General features: G+C 37.8%; 3 protein-coding genes across 4 annotated transcripts in view; 1 reads left to right on the forward strand and 2 right to left on the reverse strand.

The window, feature by feature from the left end:
- The first annotated feature begins 763 nt into the window (after positions 1-763).
- Positions 764-24702, forward strand: part of LOC146461922 (neuropeptide Y receptor type 1-like) — a 32356-nt gene continuing 8417 nt past the window's right edge. Inside the window, exon 1 of the mRNA XM_085086355.1 lies at positions 764-3486. Within this exon, the coding sequence (XP_084942481.1) occupies positions 2414-3445 (1032 nt within the window). The 5' untranslated portion in view covers positions 764-2413 and the 3' untranslated portion in view covers positions 3446-3486. The remainder of the gene's footprint in view (positions 3487-24702) is intronic.
- On the reverse strand, positions 4165-21431 carry LOC146461923 (short transient receptor potential channel 4-like). Of its 2 annotated transcripts, none has more exons than XM_085086350.1 (8): positions 21349-21431; positions 15185-16097; positions 13764-14061; positions 12390-12891; positions 10094-10292; positions 7615-7779; positions 6590-6661; positions 4165-6105 (listed from the first exon to the last, which is right to left on the reverse strand). In XM_085086350.1, exons 2-8 carry the CDS (start codon positions 16058-16060, stop codon positions 5944-5946), a joined length of 2274 nt encoding a protein of 757 aa, XP_084942476.1. In that variant the 5' UTR covers positions 16061-16097; positions 21349-21431; the 3' UTR covers positions 4165-5943. The 2 variants fall into 2 exon arrangements, with proteins under 2 accessions (XP_084942476.1, XP_084942477.1); XM_085086351.1 differs by having other exon boundaries at positions 15185-16068; positions 21349-21413.
- LOC146461924 (prolactin-releasing peptide receptor-like) lies at positions 16302-19641 on the reverse strand. Its single transcript, XM_085086354.1, has one exon. The coding sequence runs from the start codon at positions 18987-18989 to the stop codon at positions 17910-17912; it is 1080 nt and encodes a 359-aa protein (XP_084942480.1). The 5' UTR covers positions 18990-19641; the 3' UTR covers positions 16302-17909.

Genomic DNA, 24702 nt, shown 5'->3' on the forward strand with positions numbered 1-24702 from the left:
GACTTCGTAAAACCATCAAAATTGGTCTTCATGAGATTAAAACTGTTGGTAACAAGACCTCCACGTGCAAAGCGCACGTGGTACCGTTTGATGAACTTTGTACTCGCCGAGATGCACGTGTTTAATGGTCGAGTTAGTTGGGTTGAGCAAATAAAGAGTTTGAAAATTCGTGTTTTTCGTATTTCACTCCATCGTTTCGTTCTGAACTAAAACAACAAAAAGGCTTTTAAGTGCTATTTAAATTTTACTGTGTAAACTTCAAACCATTTTGCTGCGATAACTCTTTTAGGTGTAAGGAAATTCAAACTTTAATAAAGGAAATTTGAAGCCGCTTTCAGACACTCTTTGATGTTGGAGTTTTTTATAATTTATAGCTCTTATTTCACTGGACAAATTTTATAATCACGAACAAAAATTAAAATCAAATACAGGAAGGCTTTCTTTGAAGAAAATGCAATAGGAGTGTGACTTGGACTGAATTACAAGTGAGTGTGGCTGCAAAGACATTGGACACTTTCCAAAAATATGAAGACAGGTTAGATTTCTTTAAATCATCTCAAACTAATTTCCTTTTGTATCTATACCCTTACTGAGCGACACAGTATTTAGCTGAAGTTCTCTGTCATTTGCTCTTACGAGAATAATATTATAACAATAATCAAGGGAGGATGCAATAATATAAAATAATAGGTGTATGTCTTGAACTAACAATCATTCCAATTCGATATGTATATCTTGAACTAGCAATTAATCTACGAATGCTCTTTGTAATTCAGTTAAGAGTAGGCTAGAATTCATGTTGGAAGCAAGTAGATAATTCTTGGAAAAAAATATTTATTTTCACCATTTAACCAGGTGATTTCTCAGCTAGGCGACAATATTGCTTTGTTCACGAAACAAAACCCCTTACATTTTTGCTTTTTCTCTTTCAAATTTGGTTTGGGTTTCTGTAACTCGATAACGGTTTTGCCAACAGTGATGACTGGCGCGTCATAAATAATTGTTCACTGAAATCAGTAATGTAAACTCTGGTAAACTTCTCTTCTGAATTCAGAATTCTGTTAATATATCGATCTAGTAACATGACTTCACAAGAATCTCTCGAATTACGACTTTATGCGGTTTGAAGGAAAAGTGTGGCATGAGTATGCAACCTTGACCTTGTGCTTTTCTTGAATACTGAATTTGTAATCCTGAAGTCCTGCCCCACTCTGCCACAAGCTGCATTTGTGTTCGAGTTTAATTCAACTCCTCCACGGTCTGTACTGACTAGGCCAACCTCCCAGCCCCTACTTTTCAACTTTCTCTTCTCATATTTATTAAATGTTTGATATAGGTACTATTTATTTTCCTACTCTTTAAAGGATACCAATGAGTATGTGGAATTGGGGTCCGTTCAGCACCAACTGTTAGTATCTTTTGCGTGAGGGATTCCTAGTCATTAGTAGCTGTTTTCGTATTCTGTTTGTACATATTTTCTGCTTTAATTTAAATAGCAGGTGATCCGTCTAGGATGGGATCTTGATTCTTTTCAGTACAGGTCATTTATTTTTTACTGTTAGTGCAATTAAATCGCAAATTGATCTCAAACTTCGCTAAATGGCTAAAGAACCACAAACTACCCCGTGAAAAGGTTTCAAAGTTTACGAAAACAGATGTGTTACGTAGTCGATTATTTTGTGTTGTTTACCTCTTAAGCGATGCTTAAAAGATTAATAGCGGCGTGTTATATGACTTTTTTTCCGGGAACTATACTTTTGACGTCCTGTTTAGTTTTGAAAATGCACATTTGAGGAAAAGGTCAGCAAAATAGGAAAACTTTTGTAATTGAAGCTTTTAAGGTGAAAAAGGAAAGTTAATTAATTAAGCTTGAGGTTTTCAAATTTTTATTACTTTAAGAAAAGAACCTTTTTTTGGTCAGTACATAGCTTAATAAGATGACAAGCTTACGCACGACTTGAAATAACTTCTTTATGTCAAACCTAAGCACACGTTTTACCAATGTATATACTGGAGCTTTCAACGTAAGGACTGAATTTTTTTTTACGCAGTTATCAGATTATGTATAAAACTGTTATGACTTCTTTTACGTATAAAACTGTTTTCTTTCATCTTCTTCCGGACGTCAGTGGAAATTAAATTGACTCTATGGGTAATGTAGTTCAATTTATGGTTTTTATTGTAGGAATTAATATTCAGTCATGTTTTATGCAAATTGCATTTGATTTTGGCGCTTTTTAGAAACAGAGACAAAATATAATGTGTACAGCTGGAACACGCGCCTAAAATACAATAATTTTATGGAAAGTGTGAAATAATGAGCAAAACTGTTTATTAAACCTGCAAGGGACGTTAGAGGAGAAACTTGACTTCAGATAGTTGCTGTCGAGATCATCCCATCCCATCATTGAGCATGGTTGTGAGCCCGAAGAATTCTACCAATTTCTCAGAAACCATCAATCACTCAGCTAAATACATCACGTCTGAAGATGTTATTCTTGCAACATTGTACTCGATCATTATCTTCTTCGGTGTCATAGGAAACAGCATCGTTATCACTATCGTACGAAAAACGCCATCCATGCACACGACGACCAACTATCTGCTGGTGAACTTGGCTGTGGCGGATTTGCTGACATTGTTATTTTGTCCTGGATTCTATGACTTTGCTTTACATAACATCAAACTTAACCAAGCTCTTGGGGATTTTATTTGCAAGGTGTTTGCGGGAAACGTAATTCTATCTATTACCGTGCTTGAGTCGATCTTCACGTTGGTTGTTGTTGCCGTTGAACGCTATTTCTCCCTCGTTAAACCATTTCATACAAACGCAAGACTCAGGAAAGAAAATGTCGGCTACGCCATCGCAGCCACTTGGATACTAGCCTTGCTTGTCTGTTTACCAGGAATTTTATCCAACAATTACGTTGAAGATGCTACAAAATATCCATGCAATCGACCTTGGACTCTTGATAACCTTGGTGGGTTAAAAAAGACTTACATAATCGCGTTTTGCTTTTTGTTTATGATCACGCCTACAGCCGTAATCTTGTTTTGCTACTTGAAGATTTGCTACGGATTATACTTCAAGAGAAATATTTGTAGTGACAATCCAAGTAATGATACTGAAGCCCAGTCCAAGAAGCGCCTCCTTAAATTGCTTGTGTCACTGGCGGTCGCCTTTGTCATTTGTTGTTTGCCTTTTGCAGTGTTTTTCCTGTACATCTGTTTTATTTCACAGAATACAATATCCCAAAGCTACAACTCACTTCATCTTGTTCACAGATTAGTTCGTTTTCTTCTCATCGTGAACTCTTTTATCAACCCTCTTCTTTACGCGGCGCAAAGTTCAAATTACAGGGAAGGACTAAAGAGGATTTGTCGTTTAGGTACCGCAAAAAATGCAAATGAAGCTTTTACTAATATGGAGATGAAGAACATCTAAACACCAGCGGCTGTTAAAACTAAAGAAAGTTTTCGTGATGAGTACGATGACATATATGCCAGAAAATTCCCGTCAAAATAGAACCTTACTCTGTGGAAAGACAATAAATTGTTTTGTTTCTAAAAGAAACAGGGATTAAACTTTTCATTGTTCTCAGAGATTCAACGGAAACACTGGCCGTTTCCATGCCAAATAACTACTGCGTAGGAGACAAGCAACAGCCACCATCTCTGAAAAGACCTCTCGCGGCATATCTAAACTATGTATATATAGAAAGACAGAAAATACTTAATATTTTATCTCTTAATTGGTACGTTCGTCATGGGCAATACCAGCTGTAATGGAAAATTAAGTGAGCGCTATCTAACTCAGTGTTGTTAGACGCTAATGTAGAATGCTATACTTTAAATTAAGTTTTTACTAAGGACATCGAATTCTATTTATTTAGCACCTTTTAAACTCTTCTTGATCAGCAAATAAATATATTAACTGACAACAAAAACAAAGCTTTCCTCAAACATTGGCAAAGTGATCAGTCAAATCTTACGTAGCTGTCAGCCATTGTAGCCTTCTTAACTCATGTTCCTATTTTTACAGTGTTTTTTCAAATGTAGTAAGTATATGTATACATGTTATACAAATCCAACAACAAGTATTAATTAAAATTTATAAGCTAAAGTCTAAGTTCGAGACTGCATTCAATATTTTCAAGAGCTACAGACAGGAAATAGAATCCTTTAATTGCTTACTGAGATGTGTTGTCTCTTATTTTGTGTTTTATTTGCACTTTTTATTTTTACAATAAATACAATAGACACCTCCTCCAGAGAGCACAAGATAATGGCGACGAGTGGCGACACCAAATTAATAAAACATTGCAGCTTGCAATTATTATAGCAAATAACACAAAGATGAACATTAAAAAACCCCGCTTTTTAAGGTTGTTGATCATACACATAAAACTCCCCTAGGGCGAATAAACATCAAGTACTGACAAAGCGACTGTATTAAGCAAGTTTTGCAATTGCTAGCAAACAAGGGCGAACACAGCAAAAACTGCATAAGCTAATCAGAGTAGTGTTTTAATAAAAATTGTGGAGGAAACAAACCTAGCAGGGTGCAATAAATCAGACATTAAATCGTTTCATTTTATCTGTAATAAAAATCAATAAAACTTTACATAGCGCCTTTTTCCGGTCAAGACAGCTTATGTTCTCACGAATGGAAGTCATTCAAATCGAGAGTGAACCTGGAAACGTGATAACATGTGATAAGTTACCAGTGGTTTGTACGTGCAGCTTAGAAGAGACCCTGAAAATTTAGCTGTGAGGCCAAGATGCTGTCAACATTGAAAGTCTGAAATACGGGGGAAATGGCGGTGCACAAGTCGATTCATTTTAAATTTGTCTGAAAGGCACAGCAACTGAAAAGTCGATTCCTTTCGTCAGGAAGACACAGGAAACCGGACAGAAGATCAGGCTTGTGTTCTTCGCTTTTTGCTAAAAATCTCAGACATTAGTGGGAGGTGTTCCTCCTACTAATGTCTGCTAATCTAATGTGAGCTGCCAATCATAGAAAAAAGATAGTTGCACGCTATTGGCTAGGAGAGAAAAAAGATACCGCGACATATTTCAGTGAACGATATGGCGTCCTATTCATGTTGTTAATCTTAATTCGTCTTCGATAAAGAACAGGTATGCTATCGCGCTGAATCACACAAAGCAAGCACTTTAAATCACTAAACTTTGTCGAGCAGAACCTCATTGAGCAAAGCGGAGAGATTTCGTCTCATATAACTCAAGATCAAAGGTTCCTTTTCATTAAGTTGTCGACGAGCAAAGACATAAGCGATGAAAAATATGATAACAATTTTTGTCTTATGCATGAGTTTGCGAGGTTTCAATACTAGATTTTTACGTATGTGTCAAGTCGAAACACAAAATATACACTTAACGATTTTTCAATATGCAAATTAGATCGCTTCATTCGAAATATTTATGGATTTTTAGTTGCGACATTTTCGCGACAGTTTGGATAAAGACCAAACTAGAATACCGTCTCCTAAGTTGTTTCCCCGAGAATTAAAAGCGTTTTTCCGAAAATGTTTTGTATTATTTTGATCTGCAATAGTGTCATGGAACAGGCCTTTTCCCCGTCTGACTTGTCACATACTATATTCGCAGAAACTGTGCCGCATTCGGAATCTCGCAACTATGAACTTCAAGGGTAAAAGGACAGCATTTAAATTCCTCCTGTTGCAGATTTTGTTGACCCTTTTCCCGTAATACTCAAAATTTGTCTGCTTGCTTCGTGCATTTTGGTGTACAGTTCGACCGCAGAAACTGGACGAAACGTTCTGGGACCTTCTGGGTCACAATATACTTGGCTGCAGTAGACATGCGGTTATTAATTTGGAAAGGAAATTTGAATATTCTGTACAGATGGTAACTTGAGCTATAACGAAAAACCACATTACAAGTATGCTGTATTCGGCGTAGTTACTCTGCTGTTGGACTAGTTTCCAGGCCATTGGTCGTGTGTGATGCTGAAGCCTCGTTATCGTACTCTTCAGCTGAGTCACTCGACTCGGTTCCAATCCCTGAATGGCAAGATTTCTGGGCCAAGTACCTCAGAACAAGTTGGCGAATCACCTCTTGTCTCTAAGAGACAAAAATAACAATTCAACGCACCTTTGACAGCATCGTAAGCAAAAATGACCTTAAAAGGACAATGCCATTTGCAAGATTGCCTCAGAAACACATCAGAAAGGTCTTATTGACCCAAATCTGGTATTCAAAACTTACGTTTGTAAAACCGCACAAAAAGTACTCACTATTCGGGCCACGCACTGGCTATTTATTACAGAATGGATAGTGGGTGGCAAACCAATCAGACTACAGCATTCGAGGGTAGGACACTTAAATACATACTAGCACCGAGTAGACAGTGACGATTGATCGTATTCGCAACAAACCATGATGAATTTCATGACGACATCATTGAAAAGTAAGTCAGTTTATCAGAGGACAGACGAACGCCAAACCGAAATGTACTTGTTAAGAGTATGAAAGGGCGGTACATGGTGTACAGTAAATTTATTGAGAAAGCATCTAAGTTCCAAGAATCTGATCTTGAATTTTATACCTGCTTCTCGTCAATTCTTCTCACTTTCCAGCTCTTTTTAGGCTTTTCCTTGATAAACGTTTTGAAACATAGCTACGGAAAAGAAGATTATTATTTAGTTGTTATTATTATTTTGAGCAGCGTCACTGTTTAGCGTAATTATTGTCTTCAGTGGCAAAAGGTTTTTAATAGCAGAGAAAACATTATGCGGAAAAATCTTTAAATAAGAGATTCATTTGTCTCACTCACTCTTTCAGATGTTGGGACTGAATAAGGTGAAAAGAACCCAGCTAAGGCGCATCTATTATTATTTCTCTAAATTACTATCAATAATTCCTACTAGCTATCACTTAAATATCGCAAATTAGTAAAAAATCTAAATTACTTAAATTATCAACTGTGCCTAAACACCATCCTTCTCCCTCTGATAGTCAGAAATGATGTTTGATTAAAATTAGGGAAAGTTCTATTTTTCCCTTTGTTTAAGCTTGTGTTTACCTCGCGCACCTCACATAGCTAACTTTTAGGTTAGTGTGTGAAATATGAAATATGAAATTTGAAATATCAAATTATTAAATATCAAATATCAAACATGAAATATCAAATATCAAATATCAAATATCAAATATCAAATATCAAGTATTAAATATCAAATATCAAATATCAAATATCAAATATCTAAATATCAAATATCAAATATCAATGTCAAATGTCAAATGTCAAATGTCAAATGTCAAATATCAAATATCAAATGTCAAATGTCAAATATCAAGTATCAAATATCAAATATCAAGTATCGGGCGAGCCAAATATCATTTAAAAATGATAATTAGCAAGCTAATTAGCAAGCTATACAAATGCACACACATGAAATACCTCAACATGTATGCGAGATCGCTTCCCTGTTTATTTACATATATACACGCTGATTATTGTTCAAAGCTGGGTGGGACTGGGCTCGATTCCATTCGCACTGGGGAAATATTTAACTGAACCTACGTTAAATTAAAAGCCTTTAAATAATTTATTCATGACTTCAAACTGACCAAGACGGTTTTTGGACAGCACGCTGAGACGAGACGCTTGGCGATCCAGTAGCCTGGGAGCAGCACGTACAGAACATTGAATGGCAGAGCAAGAACGCCTTTCTTGTAAATCCAGTTTAGCCACAGCTTTGTCCTGGTGAATTTCCACTCAGTGTCTAATTTTTCCTGTGAATCATTTAAAAGTCATGTCAAACAAGTTACAAAGGAAAGAAGGCGAGTTAAATTAACAACAGTTAAAGATTAATTTTGTAAATTTGTATAGCGTATAATACCACGATGAGATGATAAAATAAACTTCACAGTATGGGGACTGACTCCCCAGATTGAATCGGCATTTGGAAATGTTGGTTTTTGAGGAGAGGGGAAAACCGGAGTACCCGGAGAAAAATTTCTGGGAGCAAGGACGAGAACCAACAACAAACTTAACCCACGTATGATGCCAAGTCGGGGAATCGAACCCACCACATAGGTGGGAGGCGAATGCTGTCACTACTGCGCCATCCTAATCTCGTATCCAGATCTCCTACGGTTCGACATTCCCGAACCGACTGAGATCTGGCTACGAGATTAGCGCCATCCCTGCTCCCTTGAGTGGTGTGTTTCATCGTCGCAAGCACTAAGTACTGTGTTTAACCCAGGTAACAGTTAGATATGTGGTCATGACAAGGATTATGGTACCATGATGTCTTAGTGCTGGTCGTGGTCATGAGTATTGAGCTATATATGGAAAGATGGGAGAGGTAGGTTTGTTTTATCGTCGCAAGCACTAAGTACTGTGTGTAACCGTTAGACATGTAGTGCTTGGATAAGGCTTATGGTACCGTGATGTGTTAGTTCATGGAGATTGAACTATATATGGGAAGAAGGGAGAGGTAATAACCTTTACAAGCTTAGAGGCCCATTGCTGCCGCAACTTATTCTGGTTTCTGTACCATTAAGCGGTTAGGAGTATTGCTACTGACCTGCCCCCCTGGATATATGTGATACTAGTACCATTTCTCATGACAGTTCGTCGGTATCTATTTATATCTCTTGGATGGAGAGAGGTTCTGTGGGAGTTGAGTCTCTTGTCCACAACGCAATGACACCGACCGGGCCTCGAACCCGGACCACTTCATCCGGAATTCAAACTTAACAGTTGTATGTACAGTGGCACCTCGATTTTACGATATGGCAAGGGGACAGCGAAATCATATCGTTAAATGGGATATCGTTGTAAACGAACTCTCGATTTATTAATAACTTTTGTAAAGACACGGAATGTTGATCGTTAAATCGGGAATATCGTTAGATCGACGATCGTAAAATCGCGGTTCCACTGTAGCATGATCTCTCAAAGACTATCTTGTTTGGAGATGTAGCCGCGCCCTCTTGCACTGCAACCTGGCACTCACAGAGAGTCAATCGAGTCGGATAAAGCCCCGTCTACACGAGCAATTTTTATGTGGCAATTTTTATTTGCCCGTGTAGATGGCTCGACAAATATTTGTTGTGAATTTGCGTCAGTAATAATTTCGCACAGCGGAGATGACCATGGAAAGGCAAAAAGCAAGATGGCGCCATGCTGAACGCGGAAATGTTGGGAACTGTAGGGACTGGGTTCTACAGATGACGTTGAAAAAAATGTCACATTTTATGTAGTATCTCGTCTACACGGATAATTTTTTTATGTGGCAATTTTTATTCGCCACATAAAAACTAACACACCAGCTTTTCAGCAAATGCAGTTGTCTCATACAAAAAGGGGTCATTTCTCATCATCTACACGGGCAAATAAACATTGCCACATAAAAATTGCCATAAAAAAATTCCTCGTGTAGACGGGGCTTAACCCAATGAGGGCTATTATTTATACTGCCAAGCGTGAATGGAATAGGATGAAAAGATTCGTACTAGGGTGCTGGCATGTGTGGCCAAGGACGTGGCTCAAGAGAATAAGCCGTTAAAAATAAACAATAGCCTCCATTTGGCGCGAAAATATGCTCAGATATTTGTCCGCGGACATTATCTGTTCCGAGAAGCGAACAGTTTTCCGAGAGCGAAGCTCGAGGAAAACTGTGAGCTTCAAGGAACAGATAATTTCCAAGGACAAATATCTGAACATATTTTTAAAGCCAAATGGAGGCCATTGTGGTTATTATCCTTCAAATATTTTTCGCAACATGTAGCAACGAGCTTCAGTATTTGAACATTTCGTTTAAGAACAGTTTACCGTCAAAAGCGTTTAGAGCGTATGTTGTTTTCTGATACTGCTTTATCGACCAGCAGGTTTATCTCTCCTTGTCACAAAAGCAAACCGTTCCCCCATCTTGACAAATTTTAATTGTCAACAACACGCGCCTTGAAGTTTTTGTAATTGGGGAATATCACTTGGGGAATATCATCGGATATTCCCCAGTTTTAGCTGGGGTATATTCGGTCACGTGGGGCGTTTAGACCAATCACCAGCGAGCGAAAATATTTGATGGATTATAATTACCGATATCCGTGTGTAAGATTCATTGAGTATGGCAATCAGCATGTTAAGGGCCACAAGAACAGCTACCACGTTAAACACAGCAAATAACACCAATGCTGTGGTGGATAAAGTGTCATACTCCTTCTCCTTAATCCTAAAATATCCACTGTCTAACTCGCCAAATAACGACCAGAAAGTCGCAGCCATACTTGTGTGCAGCCTACAAAAGAAAATGATGGAAGACCTAGAAAATCGCTAAAATCCGAAACCGGAAGCTTTGTCTCTCCAGTGAAACTTTCAATAGGCCATTTTACAGTTAATAATCTAAAAAAAGAGCAAGGCTGATTTTTTAGATTATTTGCTTTACAATTTTTTTGCTGATTAGATCCTTCTTTACAGGATCCGGTACTTTTATTTTGTCACGGTGGTCCTTGAAAACACAATTTTACAGTTGTGTGCTTAGTTAGCTGGCCTTGGATTGGAAGCGAGGCTGGGGGTGAGCTTGTTTTGATACAAACCTCACTGCTTTTCATATGTAAATGCATAAGAACAGCATGATCTACATATGAAAAACAGTGAGGTTTGTATCAAGACAAGGTCATTCCCAGCCTCGCTTCCAATCCAAGGCCAGGTCACTAAGCACACAACTGTAAAATGGTCTATTTCAGTGAAACACAAGTGATTGTTTGTAGGCCTTTCCCGATTGCGCTGGTAAAATCCTAAAAAAAAAGTGTTGGCAAAAATGGCTAAAAAGTGCTCAAAATCTCGAAATAGTGCTCAAAAAGTTCTAAAAGTTGTGAACAGTTACCTCTAAGCTTTTCGTAAATATGTCAATTTTTACTGAAGTTATTAACCTTACAATCTGTTTTGATCTATTTATTTTATCATGCTTCCATTTGTGCTCTTTAAAAACTAAAGCAGGTTACGAATTGTAAATAAATTCAGCAGTTCTAGTGTAAAGCCTAGGCATCATATGATTGAGAAATTTGAGATGACACACACATGATACATCAGCCAATCAGAAACTTCTGTTCTCACGCTCAGTAAGGATAAGTCCACGTGCCTTTTCATGACAACAGTCTTTTATTCTTGACAACACATTAGTTATTCAAATTTATGACCTGTAACACGATACTCGTTGCGAGCGACACACAGTTTTTGCTTTAAAATGTTTAAGAAGACATATGTTGCTCTAAATTTGCTCGAAATGTGAAATATTGCTCAAATTGCGAAAAGTGCTTAATTAAGGTTGCTCAAAATGCAAAATAGTGCTCCAAACACAAAAAAGTGCTCAAAAGGTGTTCAGCGCAATCGGGAAAGGCTTCTGGTGTAAAGAAACTCCAAGATGCACTTTACTCTTTGTTTTCGTTTCATATTCGTGCTTCATGACCGAAGACAAATTTAAAAAAGGAAAAAAATATTTATATAATTTAAAAAGGAAAAAAGGTGTTCCTCCCAGATCACTGCGCACAGCACATCAAGCTCTATATTTTAACCCAACTTCCTTTTGAAGATGAAGAATTACGTAAAACACTTTTCAAGCTTAAACTGCATGAATTGCTCTTAAAGGTTCTGGAGACTGAGGAGGTGTATGTTGATATCATAGTAAACGCTGTTACTCGTATCAATCTTATGTCACTACTTAGTTAGCTTGCATTTAACTTTCTAAATAATAATGAGTCATTTAGGTGTTTTATTTATTCATTTATTTTCTTATTTAATTCTTTTTCTCTTTGTTTAATGAATCATTTCTATCTTTGTGCTGTTAATTTTCTGTTCCTTTTGAGCGTGTAAACAATTATCAATGCTACCCACCTCGAATAGCCCTTGCTAATTGTGGGTATCTAATATTGTAATAAGTCTTCTCTTATAATAAATTGTTGTTGTTTGTTGTTTTGTTTGTTTGAATTCACACTTTGAAATCTTTAAAATATTTTTTTTTATGCGGGTCCTCCTAATAAGGTTCAAATTGGAAACTTCTTAAGGCTCAAAGTTTAGTGCGCGAATTCAAAAGCTACGATATTTTATAATAAACTTCGAATTAATTATAGACTGAGAGAAAATGAAAGACGAATAATTTGTTAAAAATAGCCTAGTGGCTCTGTTAATGTTTACCCGTTTTCATTCCTGTGATAGAGTTCTCACTCGATTGGTATCTAGGTAGGAAATTGGCACATATAGTCAAACAGTACAGTGTTATTGCAGTTATTTGCTTTTGGTTTCCCATAGCGAGATACATATTGCCGGAAAAGTCAAAACAAGGTCTTTTCCTTCAAGAGAGTCTATTCATAGGGTTAGAAAAATCAATTATACTTACCTCACTGGCTCTCTTGAATCGGTGTTATTTGTATGCGGCGCTCGTTTCGAAATGAAGTATTGTTTGGCCGTCCAATACTGCACAAAGAGCTTGGTGAAACTCACAGCAAACGCCAAAAAGACGAAAGCGAAATACAAGAAGAACTTCCCTACGTCCATCAACATCTGTGTGAAGGCGTGTAACAGCGGACCGGTGCTGGAGTTGGCTTGAATGAACGACAAGTTCTGGACGAAAGCCAGAAGGACTGCCATAGCGAGAAAGCACTCGGAAAGCAACATGATCCTGTAAGATCGTTGATTGGCAAAGTCCTCCAGTGAATTCACATTGTGCGTCAGCGCTACTCGACCAGCCCACCAAATGACGTAGTGAAGAACGAAAAATGTCACAATCATCACAGCTATGCAGTTGTAACGGTTAGAAAAGAAGCGGACTCTTCCTTGCTGGTACAAGTCTTTAATGACGTCTACTAGCAGCCCCATGACGAATAAGACAACCACCCAATCTGCATGATGGAATTGAAAAAAGACGAACGGACTTTTAATGTCCGATGTGAAACATAATAATATTTAAGCATTTGAATGTTAATATAATGATATCCAATAACCTGATTGTTCAGAAAATTAAAGTGCCAAGGCAAAAGGCCATTTCCGAGTTGCTGTTAACCTCACTATGAAAGCGAGGCTAAGTGCAAAGTTTTTATCATGAAAATTAATTTTCATTCATATGAAAACATAACTAATTTTAACATCTAAAGCTTTGCACTTAGCCTCCCTTCTATAATGAGGTTCACACGAACTCGGAAATGGCCTATAGCATGGCCACATTACTTATATTCATTTATTCATCCTTCATGATCACGGGTATATTACGAACTGGGCTCACGAAATGACCAGCTCGCAGCTGGCTTGATAGCTCAGTTGGAAGGACACTGCATCGGCAAAGCAGAGGTCATGGGTTCGACTCCCGTTCAAGCCAGATTTTTTCAGCCTTTCTTTTCGCAACTGATTAAGTTGGGTAAATTACTGCGAGGGTCTTTCTTCCATTTAATCTCCCACCCTAAGTTCAAATATATGTTTCACATATTCATATTCAGTTACGTTTTTACAGCCAAAAAACTTGCCGTCGATCATGTTTTCATCGAAGAAACGCAACTCCTACCCCAAATGTCTTTCATTAAGACATTTATAGTTATCTCAACAACTCTAAACGATAACGATATAATCAAAATGACAAAAAAACGAGGGAAACCTGAGGTGCCTTGCATGGGATCCCAGGGCACGTTTGCACCTTACCGTTTGGTCTCCTTTCATGTTCTACCTATGTTTCTAAGACCACTAAAGCTGTTAAAATAAAAAATAAAATACAATAAAATACCAATAATGGTGTATCCAAGAAAATCACTGTTAGACGAGGTGAAAGCCAACAAGAAAAGAAACGTTTGGTAGGATCCACAGTGAATGAGAAATTTTACAAGGGGAGAGTGGAACATTCTGGCGACTCTGTGACCAGGAGAACAGCTCTCAAAAACAAGCCAAACCACGAACAACAAAGGAGATAAAACAAACGCCAGTAGTATCACCACAGCCTGTTTCCAAGTACTTTTCTCCAGGAAAGTGGCGCCTTCGTAGACTTCTGTGTTTAAGATCAGCTGACTGTAAGGGTGGCTGACGAACTGCAAGTTAAAATTTCATTGTGGGGAGAATAATAATAATAATTTATTCGCTTATATTGCGCATTTTCCATGACAAGATGATCAAATGCGCATTACAATAATCACAAAAGCACAATATGTATATAGATCACGTGTGACAGCAGTATTGAAATGACGAATCCTCTATATATTTTATATCTACCTATCTACTATATTTACGATATAAGTCATTTTATGTCTATATGTTTAACAATAGGAGTATCACTTCGATTATAATAAGTTGTGATTAAAAAAAAAAAAAAGAAATAAACTGAAAGAAGAAGTACTGTACATATTTCGCGTGGAATGAGGTGAGAATTTGTTGTGTTGAAAACGTAAAACGGTTATAGCGTCGCATTGCTAAGTCTTAAGGTCTCTTGACTGACTAGCGTTGTTTCGATCTTTTTCTTTAGCTATTGCCTCTGATAACAGCTTCATGCAATAAGAAAACTGTCTCCATGTACGCTTTTAGAACAAGCTCTAGAAATCTTTGAGAATCGCTTTCACAAAAAAGTTATTGAGATAAATATCCATAAAGGTCTCAGTGAAGACTTTTAGGAAAACGGAGAAAAATTCAGATTGGCAAATGATTGAAAGCTAAGACAATTGTTGAGGCTACCCCAACAATTGTGATTGTTTATTTCAGTTCCCAGCATGCTTCGGGCTGTTTTTTTTCGCTCGCTCGTGTTTGTGTTTAGGCGTCCTCAAGAAGCCATGTGCTTCGGACTTGTGGCCATCGATTTCCCTGGTTTTCCCATCGTATGGTAAGATTTGAGAGTTCGTGTAATGTTTTCGGAATTCTGTTTAGTTTTTGACAAATATATTCTCGTTTAGGTTTTACGGCGTCTGTCCATATTCCCGGATGGGAAATCAAAAGTGAAGAGTTTGTCAAGTGTTGATTAGTGTTTATGCATCCGATCAGTGAGTTTTAAAAAGTCGTTGCGTTTACAGGTTCTGTGTGGAAGTGTTTGTCCCCTGGACAACAATTAATAGATGGACACGAAGATACGCTGCTATCGACTTGCAGTGCTCTTGAGTAGATAGCGGTCTAACGCCGGATCATTCTAATTTTGTTGTTTATACAAGGAAGTAAGTTGAAACTTACCTTTTCATTTCTAGTAGAAATTGCAAATTCCAGCATGTTAAATCCTGCCATTTTACGCATTACTCCATCTTCGGTCTTCATCTCCATAACGCATCTTATCTCTTCCATTGAGCGGCATACATTCAGCAGTGCTACAGGAAATTCCTTGCACTCATTACTGAGCTCTAAATACTCTTTCCTGAACTCGTATTCTTGCTCAGCTGTCTCACGGAGTTCTTTATTCAAGACGCATGCGCGATGAATGGGGTCCGGACCATTCTCCACATTTTGAAGAAAGGACGCTGCGATATACACTGGGCTGGCGAGTGCACGATATCGGTTTAAGCGATACACGGCGGGTCCTATCTTCTCATTGACCATTCCGTTAGAACTGGAAGACCACTGAGGATTATTTGGATCGCTGGTGGTGAATCCACGTTCCAGCAAGAGCTTGACAATTTGGAAATTCTGCAACCATGCCGCCAGAATTAACGGTGTGATATATCCTTGACTCTGTAAAGAGTACAGTGTATGTACTGATGCATGGGGTTGTTGCTTGTGAAACGGAAGCAGCGTTTCCACGGTTTTTGCGTCACCATCGCGTACTGCTTGTAATAAAGCAATCTGTAAGTCAGCTCCGTCGTTGAGCAAGGCCTTGATGATCTCATTCCGAACGGACACATCCCTCAATTCTCCTGCCACCTGTAAAAATGTTTTACCACAGCTGGTCGAGCAGTTTACATCATATTTTGACTCGAAAGAATTTAAAATGTTCCTGACGTTCTCTAAATTTCTTTTCTTTATCGCATCATGAAGCTTTCGTTGCAACTTTTTAGATGATGGACCACTGGCTGCATGTACAGTCAAATGTGGAAGGAAAATGCTTTTCGGTTCCATTTGGTTACCTGCAACATATTATGAGTGGGCAAGATTTCTAGGAAGAAGAAAACGTATTTGTTTTGTCACACATTACAGGATATTAAACACAGTGATACATATATAATATAACTGATGAGGAACAAGAATTTACGCAACATCATCATCATCATCATCATCATCATCATCATCATCGTCGAGGGGAAATTTTTTAGATCTCCCGCATTGTGTTTTGTGTTGGTAATTTATAAAATGAAAAGTGTTCACACAAGAGAAAATAAGGGTTTAATTTATCAATTTACAAGTCTCCAAATCACTATTTGTTTAATCATTTGAACATTTTCGTCCAAAATTAAAAGTCTGCTTATTACTAATATAGCAAATTACTGGTGCTAATTACTAATAGCAAATACAAGAATGATATTCGGAAGAGGCGCCCATTTGCTGATGTTACAAACTGGACAGTTCAAGCGCTAGGTCCACGGAACTGAATTTCGCCGAATGACAGTCAATTCATCCAGCTAAAGTCTGGCTTACAGCGGGCTTGCTCTATACATAATGAAGAGGAACGAATTCTTTATAAAAACAACTGCAAAAACAAGTGAAAGTTTTCAAATTAACCCGGTGTGACACGTAAAACGTTGCATTTACCATGTGGGCTCTTGTACTCCACTGGGACAACTTTGTAATTTAATTTGTGGGCAAAATTATATCAAGGCAAATACCTTACGTAAAAGATACCTTACGTATCATATGTAAGCTTTATTCTTCGACTTTTATATTTATCTTTCATTTTCTTTGTAAAATATAATTTGCCGGATATATCATCATATCACATATCTTTATTTACCCTCGGATTTAAGAGCTTATATCTCCGAGCATTTACCCACCCAACCATTAGAATATACACACAAGGACCAGACTACAACACCGGGAACTAGGCCCCCTACATCTTTGCGCACAGTGAGTGGGTTTTTTTTAACGTCCCACAGAGTTATTAACAAACAAGCTTTACAAAAAAAAGAAAAAAAAAAAAAACTGTCATGATATTGACTGATTTATTTAGGTCAATTCCTTTCTGGGCTGTTTGTCGGCTGCTGGCGATTGAGAAAAAGATATGGACAATTATTGGCGTATTTTGGAGAAATAATAATTTGTCCCTTTTGGGGGGATAATGGAAGAAAAGCCGGGAATAATTTCTGAAAAGTTTTTTTGACACCTTGGAGAAAGTTGGTTAGGCAGCTCACTCCTTTCTTCTATTCTCGAAACTGTTATTGAATACTGCCGAAAATTTCCTAATAGCAAAATAGAAAAACTATGACATTTTGAGTCTTGGAAACATGTTTTGGATACACCGTACCCATCGTCAGTTAAAAAAATGTAGTAGAAATCATGTTTAGTTTCTGTAATTAAATATGCTATGTAAAATTTCGTTTTGTGTACAATTTTGTTTTCGGCCGTGAAAGGCGATACTTCTCCAACGTTTTACATACAAAAATCAACAATTGCCCAGACTGAATGCAAATATAATTAAACGTTTTTAAAGTTTTATTAATTAACGAAAAATATCAGCTGTGTTTATTCTAGCCAATTACGATTTGACGTAAACTATGTAAATTTAATATAACACGGCAAAGAACTTATTTTTGATTTGTTTGTTTGGAAAAATATTGTTAATTTTTCTTATGGATATAAACTGATAAAGGTTATTTGGCGAAAACGAATCTGTAGATCGAAAGTTATTCACTCACGAACCATGCTTGTGTTTGGGGTTTAGAACTGAGCAGTTTGTTATCAAAAATAAAATGGTCTTGCTTGTTTTCAGCCCACAAACTAAAGTGCTTCTAAGCATTGCTTCGCCATTTGCTTGTCAAATTTTAGTATTTTCCCTCCTATTCAAGACATAAGCATCATTAGCATAACCCACTGTTCCTGCAGCTTGAGCAAGGCTGATATCATAGACAGAATTATTTGGGAAAGGGTTCCAACAGTGCACCTTGTAACTGCAAAGAAGCTTAAAACTATCTCGATAGCTTGAGCTTTGTAGCGCATACAGCAAGGGATTAAAAAAAGAGTTGCCAAAAAGCAAAAGCCTACAAATTCTGTGAAATAAGTACAAAATGTCATAGTTGTCTGCCACAGTTTTTGGATCGGTAGAGATAAGGAAAGTGAAGAATATTGCAAATGGCAGCGAGCAGACAGCGAAGAGAAGCGCAAGCCAGATTAGAAGACGAGCCAATTGTTTCTTTGCTTGTCTCTCTGCTTCTGTGGTCGTGGATTCTGAACAAATTGTATGCGTAAAGTATAAGCCACGGACGATTTCAAAATAGCAAATGAAAAGTATCAGCGAACTTATGAAGCCAAAAGAAACGCAAGTGAAAATAATGAACGGCTTGTGAAGGAAATACTCATCCAAACTCCAGGGACGTTTACACGGATACTTGGAAGACATGATGTTGAACGTATTGGCTTGAATGTCAGGGATGCAAGATAACACAGCCAGGAGCCAAAGAACTGCCAAAACGTATCCAACGGATTCCTGAGATATTCTTAAACTGCGAAAAGGTTTCACGAGAGCCAGATATCTCTCCACTGCAATTGTGCAAACTGTAAGAACAGCGACGTTGATGGTGATTGGAAAAATAGCATTTCCCGCAAAAATCTTGCAGATCAAATCTCCTGAGAATCCTTGAAGACGAACTGGCGTTAAAGCAAAGTCATAAAGGCCAGGACAGAGTAACAAAGTTAGCAAATCCGCCACGGCCAAGTTCATCAGAAGATAGTTCGTTGTGGTGTGCATGGATGGCGTTTTACGCACGATGGTGATTATGATGCTGTTACCGACAATACCTGGAAGAACTATCAGTGAGTATAATACTGCGAAAACAACATCCTCCGTCGAAATGGAACTAACTTGTCGCTGGAGGAGTTCGGTCGTGTTGTTGTTCATTTTAAGACGATCTTTCTGCTCAGCTTAATGGTTTTTGTCCACAGTAAAGTGGTTATGACTCACTGTTGGCGAAGGAAATTTCCTTCACACGGAGAAACTTCTCGATTCTTGAACGAAAAGAAAAAAAAGAAGAACAACAACCGAAGTAATACCGCCTTAGTTCTGGTTTAAAATCTCGGCCCTCTAGAAAATCAACGGATGACTTCCGAATGCGACAGGTGAGAGGGACGAAAGCGGTGATTGTTTCGGTTGCCAATTTAATTTATAGCTAGAGGCGAGCCCTCGAAATTGAAACAATGATTTGACTTCATGCGGACGCAGGGCTGTCAAAATTCGACAATGTCGACATTGCTCGTCGGTTTCATACCTTTTTTTGTTTCTTTTATCAATAAGTTGCTTTCAAAATTAACATTTTAAATATCTTTTGTAATCATATTAGCATTTAGAAGTCATCCTACATGATTTGTGCAACGATTGAAAATTGTTTTGTGAGAAAGCCGGAAAAGGCATTAGTTACTCACTCCAGAACCCTCAGAATATTACATCACTAGCTCAAAGTATGAAATTTATTTTAATATATTTGTTTGTTATCTAGAATGTGCTCCACTTTTGTAAGACTTCTGGAGACACTAGAATGCTAAACCGAAAAAAAAAAAAGTGAATATATTGTTGTTATGGTGTTAATGTGGCTCCAGGATCGAGCCGATCAATTTTTGACTCCAAGCTTGACGTTGTTAATAGTGGATGTGATAATGCAATTGTTGGTGGAAACAACAGTAATTAAAACCTCTAATATTGACACCTGAAAACACCCTGGGATACTTTTCAAATTCTGTCAAATAAATCGTCGGTCCATTAATTTTCATGAGAACAATGCCAAACTAGCTTAGTCTTAGGCTCTGTCCAAGGTGATGCGTTTTCAGTCAAAACTTTCCGTTTTTATCTCACCAAAAACGTAGCAAAATATTTTGTTTTCATATCGTTTTCCCCTGCCCACACTAAACATGCTCCGAAACGCTCGAAGACGACTAGAAGCTCGGATTAGGACTGGAACCGATGTCGCGTGACAATTTTTACGTCATCGTTTTCAAAAGTCACCTGTTCACACTAAAACCGAAGCGTTTTTAAAACGTCTCCTTCTAGATCAGCGTTTTCGATAGTCTTACTGTGAATAGGCGAAAAAATATAAGAAAAGTTGCGTTTTCAAACAAAAACGGATTAGTGGGGTTTTTATTTCGAGGTTCAGTAAATCTAACAGGACGTTCAAGAAAAAATTATCATAATTTATAGACGAGAAAAAGAGATTATGCAAGCTGAAAAACGTGCCAGCCCACCGCTCACTGTTGATAAATTCTAGCCACTACTGAATGTCGTTGTTATTTCGCGACTATGCCCCGATGGAAAACTGTATCAGAAACAATTTACGGGAACAAGAAATTTGTACAATATTAAGTAAAGGTTTCGTAATTCATAAGCAAGGGAAAATTAACGATAAAAACGAACGACGTTTCGGAGTCCGTCGCCATGACACCATTTTCAAGTTCAAAATGATTCATGTTGAACTTGTAATATTGGTGTTATGACGACTTTGAAACGTCGTTCGTTTTTGTCGCTAATTTTCACTTGCTTATTTATACAATATTGAAATTTGAAATGAAAGTGTCCAATCCAGCTTACTTCACGATGCATGATCATTGTACATTCTAGGCTGAGTTGCAGCTATAGCGCATTGTCGCTCTTTTGCTACCTAATGGCTCCCAAAAATTATTCCTCTGCGTCATTTTCAGGCTTTACGCGGGAGAGGAAAGTAATCCCTCCTGTTCTAGATTTTGTTTACCCTTGTCCCGTAATACTCAAGGACAATATACAAAGATTCTCAAAATTAAGATTTTTCTCTTCGCATTAACTTTTTCTACATCTTTTGTCTCTGTATATTGGTGTTCATTTCGACAGGAATTGCGTCAAGATCTCCTTGCCTAGCTGTAGCCTGTACACAACAGGATTTTACTCAGGGACCGGCCGGCCGTGCACTGGCTAGGTTAGAACTTGGAAACGAACTGACTACAAATATAAAAAACAAAAAAAGGAATAAGTCCTGCACTGCTATAGCTGAATTTTGTACTCCTTTCTGCAAAGTTTGATTATTGTTAGCTATTATTATTTTTATGATGTTATCATTACTAAATATGCTTCTTGAGAATGTAAGGTGAGACAAAGACGTACTATGTTGATTAAACGTGCGCCATAAGCCATTGACAAAGACTGGAACCTCGCTCGTGCAAATACAGATATAAACGAACTAACCTGATAGAATAGTTCTATATAGACGTAGTCAACGTTAGTTTTTCGTCATACTGACCTCTGAAGACAAATTTTTAAACGAAAGGTTTCTGGATCAATATCCTCAGCGAAGTGTCATCTTCCCCTGCACGAATTTTGTCTAGCCAAAGCCTCTATACAATGTTAATTAAACAAATTGAATATGAAAATAAGAATATAATGGGCACATTTCTAAGGAGATAAAAACGATTTTAATCAATTGCACCTTCCAGAAGTTACTGTCAATCTTCTTATAGTCTTGGCAAAGACAACAAGAAAATTTTTAAAAAAATGTTTGAGAACATTTTAGTTCCAGTTTAGGCTAGTCAATTGTATAACGTTTCCAGTAATGTAACTTTTATCTCCTAATTATTAACGTCGATTAATTATGCACAGATCGTTAGTCCAAATTTATACACCTTCGGCTACTAATTAAAATTTATTACAATTGTTTCAGGCTTACACCTGTATTTTAATGTAATGTATGTTAGGTCCTATTGCGAATGTGAATTGATTGCTTTGACAAGTAGGAAATGACGATGTCAACCTTTTTTGAACTTACTGGTTACTGGCGATTTCTTTGTTCCAAAATTAATTTACTTAGTATTGTTAAAAATTACCTCTCCTTTGTAAAAGAAAGCTCATTTTGTTGATTCTAATCTCACTTTATCAACGTAAAAAGAAGAGCGGTTAAGTTTCTTGTCTCATAATTATGAATGTCCTTATCGCGTTTATTGAAAGCGTTCTGCAGGTAAACAGGGACCCTGCCATCGATGCTATGAGACACCAATTCCCGTCTCTTGTGCAATAGTTCTCATCCAAGCTTCTTCATTATTGTGTCACTTAGATTTTCCGTTGACAGCTGAGGATCTACGCTTTAAGTTGCTCTTCTCTGTAATTGTTCTAATGTTTCACGGTTTCTTGGCTACAGCTGTGCCAGACAGTATCGCAGTGCTCGAGTATAGGCAGGACCAAAGTGTTGTACAGACGGTTTGCAGCTTCCATTGTTAGGATTGGACTCACCCTTCTGAACATGCCCAGTATCGTTCAGACTTTCAGTTTCACATATGCATTGCAAGTGTGACTACATGTTTTGTCCTCAAAGTAATCAACTATGCTTCAATTTTTATTACGTTTTACACCAGTTTTACATTTACCTTATCCTTTCAGCATAGACCTCTCAATAAGAAATTTTAATCATTATTATTTGAATTGATCCGTTTTTTCAAGCTTTTTAAATAATTTGGGACAACCCTCCCAAGTGCAAATTCCAGTGACCTATCATGGAATTGGGAAGTGATGGTAAATGGTAAGGGGAGGGGGGAGGGGGGGGGTGGGGTATGCAAGCATGGACACTTTGAGGAACCACAAGCATATCAACCAATGAATGAATGAACGGAATGAATCAATGAATCAATCAACGAATGAATGAATAAATGAATGAATGAATGAATGAATGAATGAATGAATGAATGAATGAATGAATGAATGAATGAATGAATGAATGAATGAATGAATGAATGAATGAATGAATGAATGAATGAATGAATGAATGAATGAATGAATGAATGAATGAATGATATTCAGAAAAAAAATCTATGATTTCAATTTTCTGGAAAAGAAGAAAGCCACCGTTAAAGTTTTGTTGTCAGTGGTGGCCAAAGTGCGCGCACTGTATTACACACTCTGTTGAATACTTCAGATTGCCAAGCCAAAATTTTTACAAAACTTTGAACAGAGAGTCAACACTATAAAAAAATGTGTGTTTATTTAACAAATAAAAAAACCTCGACTGTGCTCTGTTCTGTTGTAAAGCATGCAGGAAGCGGCTGGAGCACAAAAGAAGTGTAGGAGGAAACGCGAGACGTAGTCGAGTGTTTCTCCCTACTTCTTAAGTGCACTAGCCGCAGACTCGTACCCAGTCGCTGTTTTGTGGGGTGAGAAGATTGGATACGAAGATGGATTGAGGCGCGCGGGGTGTCATGGGAAGAGGCAAAGGAAAAATAGCGACTGGCAGATTTCGTTTGACAGATACGTGCAATCGTGCAGTGCTCTTTTTCAAGAAAACGGAGTAATTTTAGACATTTCTTGCAGTCAAAATTCACTGTGGGTCTAGTTTGGTATTTAACGAGCTAAAGCGTTCGTCCGATGAGTGATTTCCTTTTTGTTGGCTTGTAATGTCGTGCTGCCGTAATGGCTTCTTCGCGGGAACATTCGCAGGAAGACGATGTGGGTGATTTGGACAGTTCTTTCAGTGAATTGTGGATCGAAGGTTGGTATCACAGTCATATTTCGTCTTCCCGCGAAGAAGCCATTACGGCAGCACGATATTAAAAGCCAACAAAAAAGAAATCATTCATCTGACGAACGCCATATTGGATCGAAATCTGCCAGTCGCTGTTTTTCCTTCGCCTCTTTCCATGACACCCCGCGCGCCTCAATCCATCCTCGTATCCAATCTTCTCACCCCACAAAACACGTAAATAGCGACTGGGCACGAGCCTGCACTAGCCGCTTCCTAAGTGCTTTACAACAGAACAGAGCACAGTCGAGGCTTCTTTATTTGTTTTATGATAAAGAATCCTTCTATTTCCCCACGCATTTACCCTATTTTCAAAACAAACTTCATTTTACAAACTAACAGAAGTGGCGTCAGCGTTCATCTGTACTCTGATAAAGCACGATAAATTAAGCCAATCACAATCCTTGTTAGAATAGTTCAAATGATTTGATTGGTTGAACAAGACGAAAGCTGTCAAACATGTCAAAGCAACCCATCTAAGTTAACAAACTTTGCACAGTCCAAATGTAACGCAAGTGCTTCTTCATAGTTTTTCCATTTTAAAATCAGGATGGAAACGGTAAAATGTTCAGTGAAATCCGGTGGATTTGCTCATGAAAATCTGGACGTTATTAACATGGCAATTCGAAAACAAACTGCTTTTAAAAGCTTGCGGTTGGTATTAAACCAACTGCTGCGCTGTGTTTTGAGAATGAACAACAGTCGAATTCACGGGAGCAAGAGGATTGCTAGAACTGTTGGCACCGTTAGGAAAAGGGCTGCTGTGACTGCTGTGGCCTCCCACTCAATGCTCCGGAGATGACATTTGAACAAGCCGTCAGTTGTTCACTCGAAGGGTGAGCGTTGTAATTTCTGAGGTTTGCTTCACTGCGGTGAGCGGAGATGGCCACGATCTGCCATGATGGAACTTGCACGAAAAATGTTAGGATCTTGTAAGTTTATATATGTGTGTATTCGCTAGCTAATTAATTTTTCAATTTTCTCAATTTTTTGTTTGATTTTTGCGTTCGACGTTAGGAGAACGCAATCTAAACTCAACCTCTAGAGGCCTGAGCACAAACATTTAGGAGACAGAGCTCGACTTTGTGTTTG

The sequence above is a fragment of the Pavona decussata genome, unplaced genomic scaffold (assembly GCF_977016875.1).
Source record: "Pavona decussata unplaced genomic scaffold, jaPavDecu1.1 SCAFFOLD_193, whole genome shotgun sequence".
In the NCBI taxonomy this organism is placed as follows: Eukaryota; Metazoa; Cnidaria; class Anthozoa; order Scleractinia; family Agariciidae; genus Pavona; species Pavona decussata.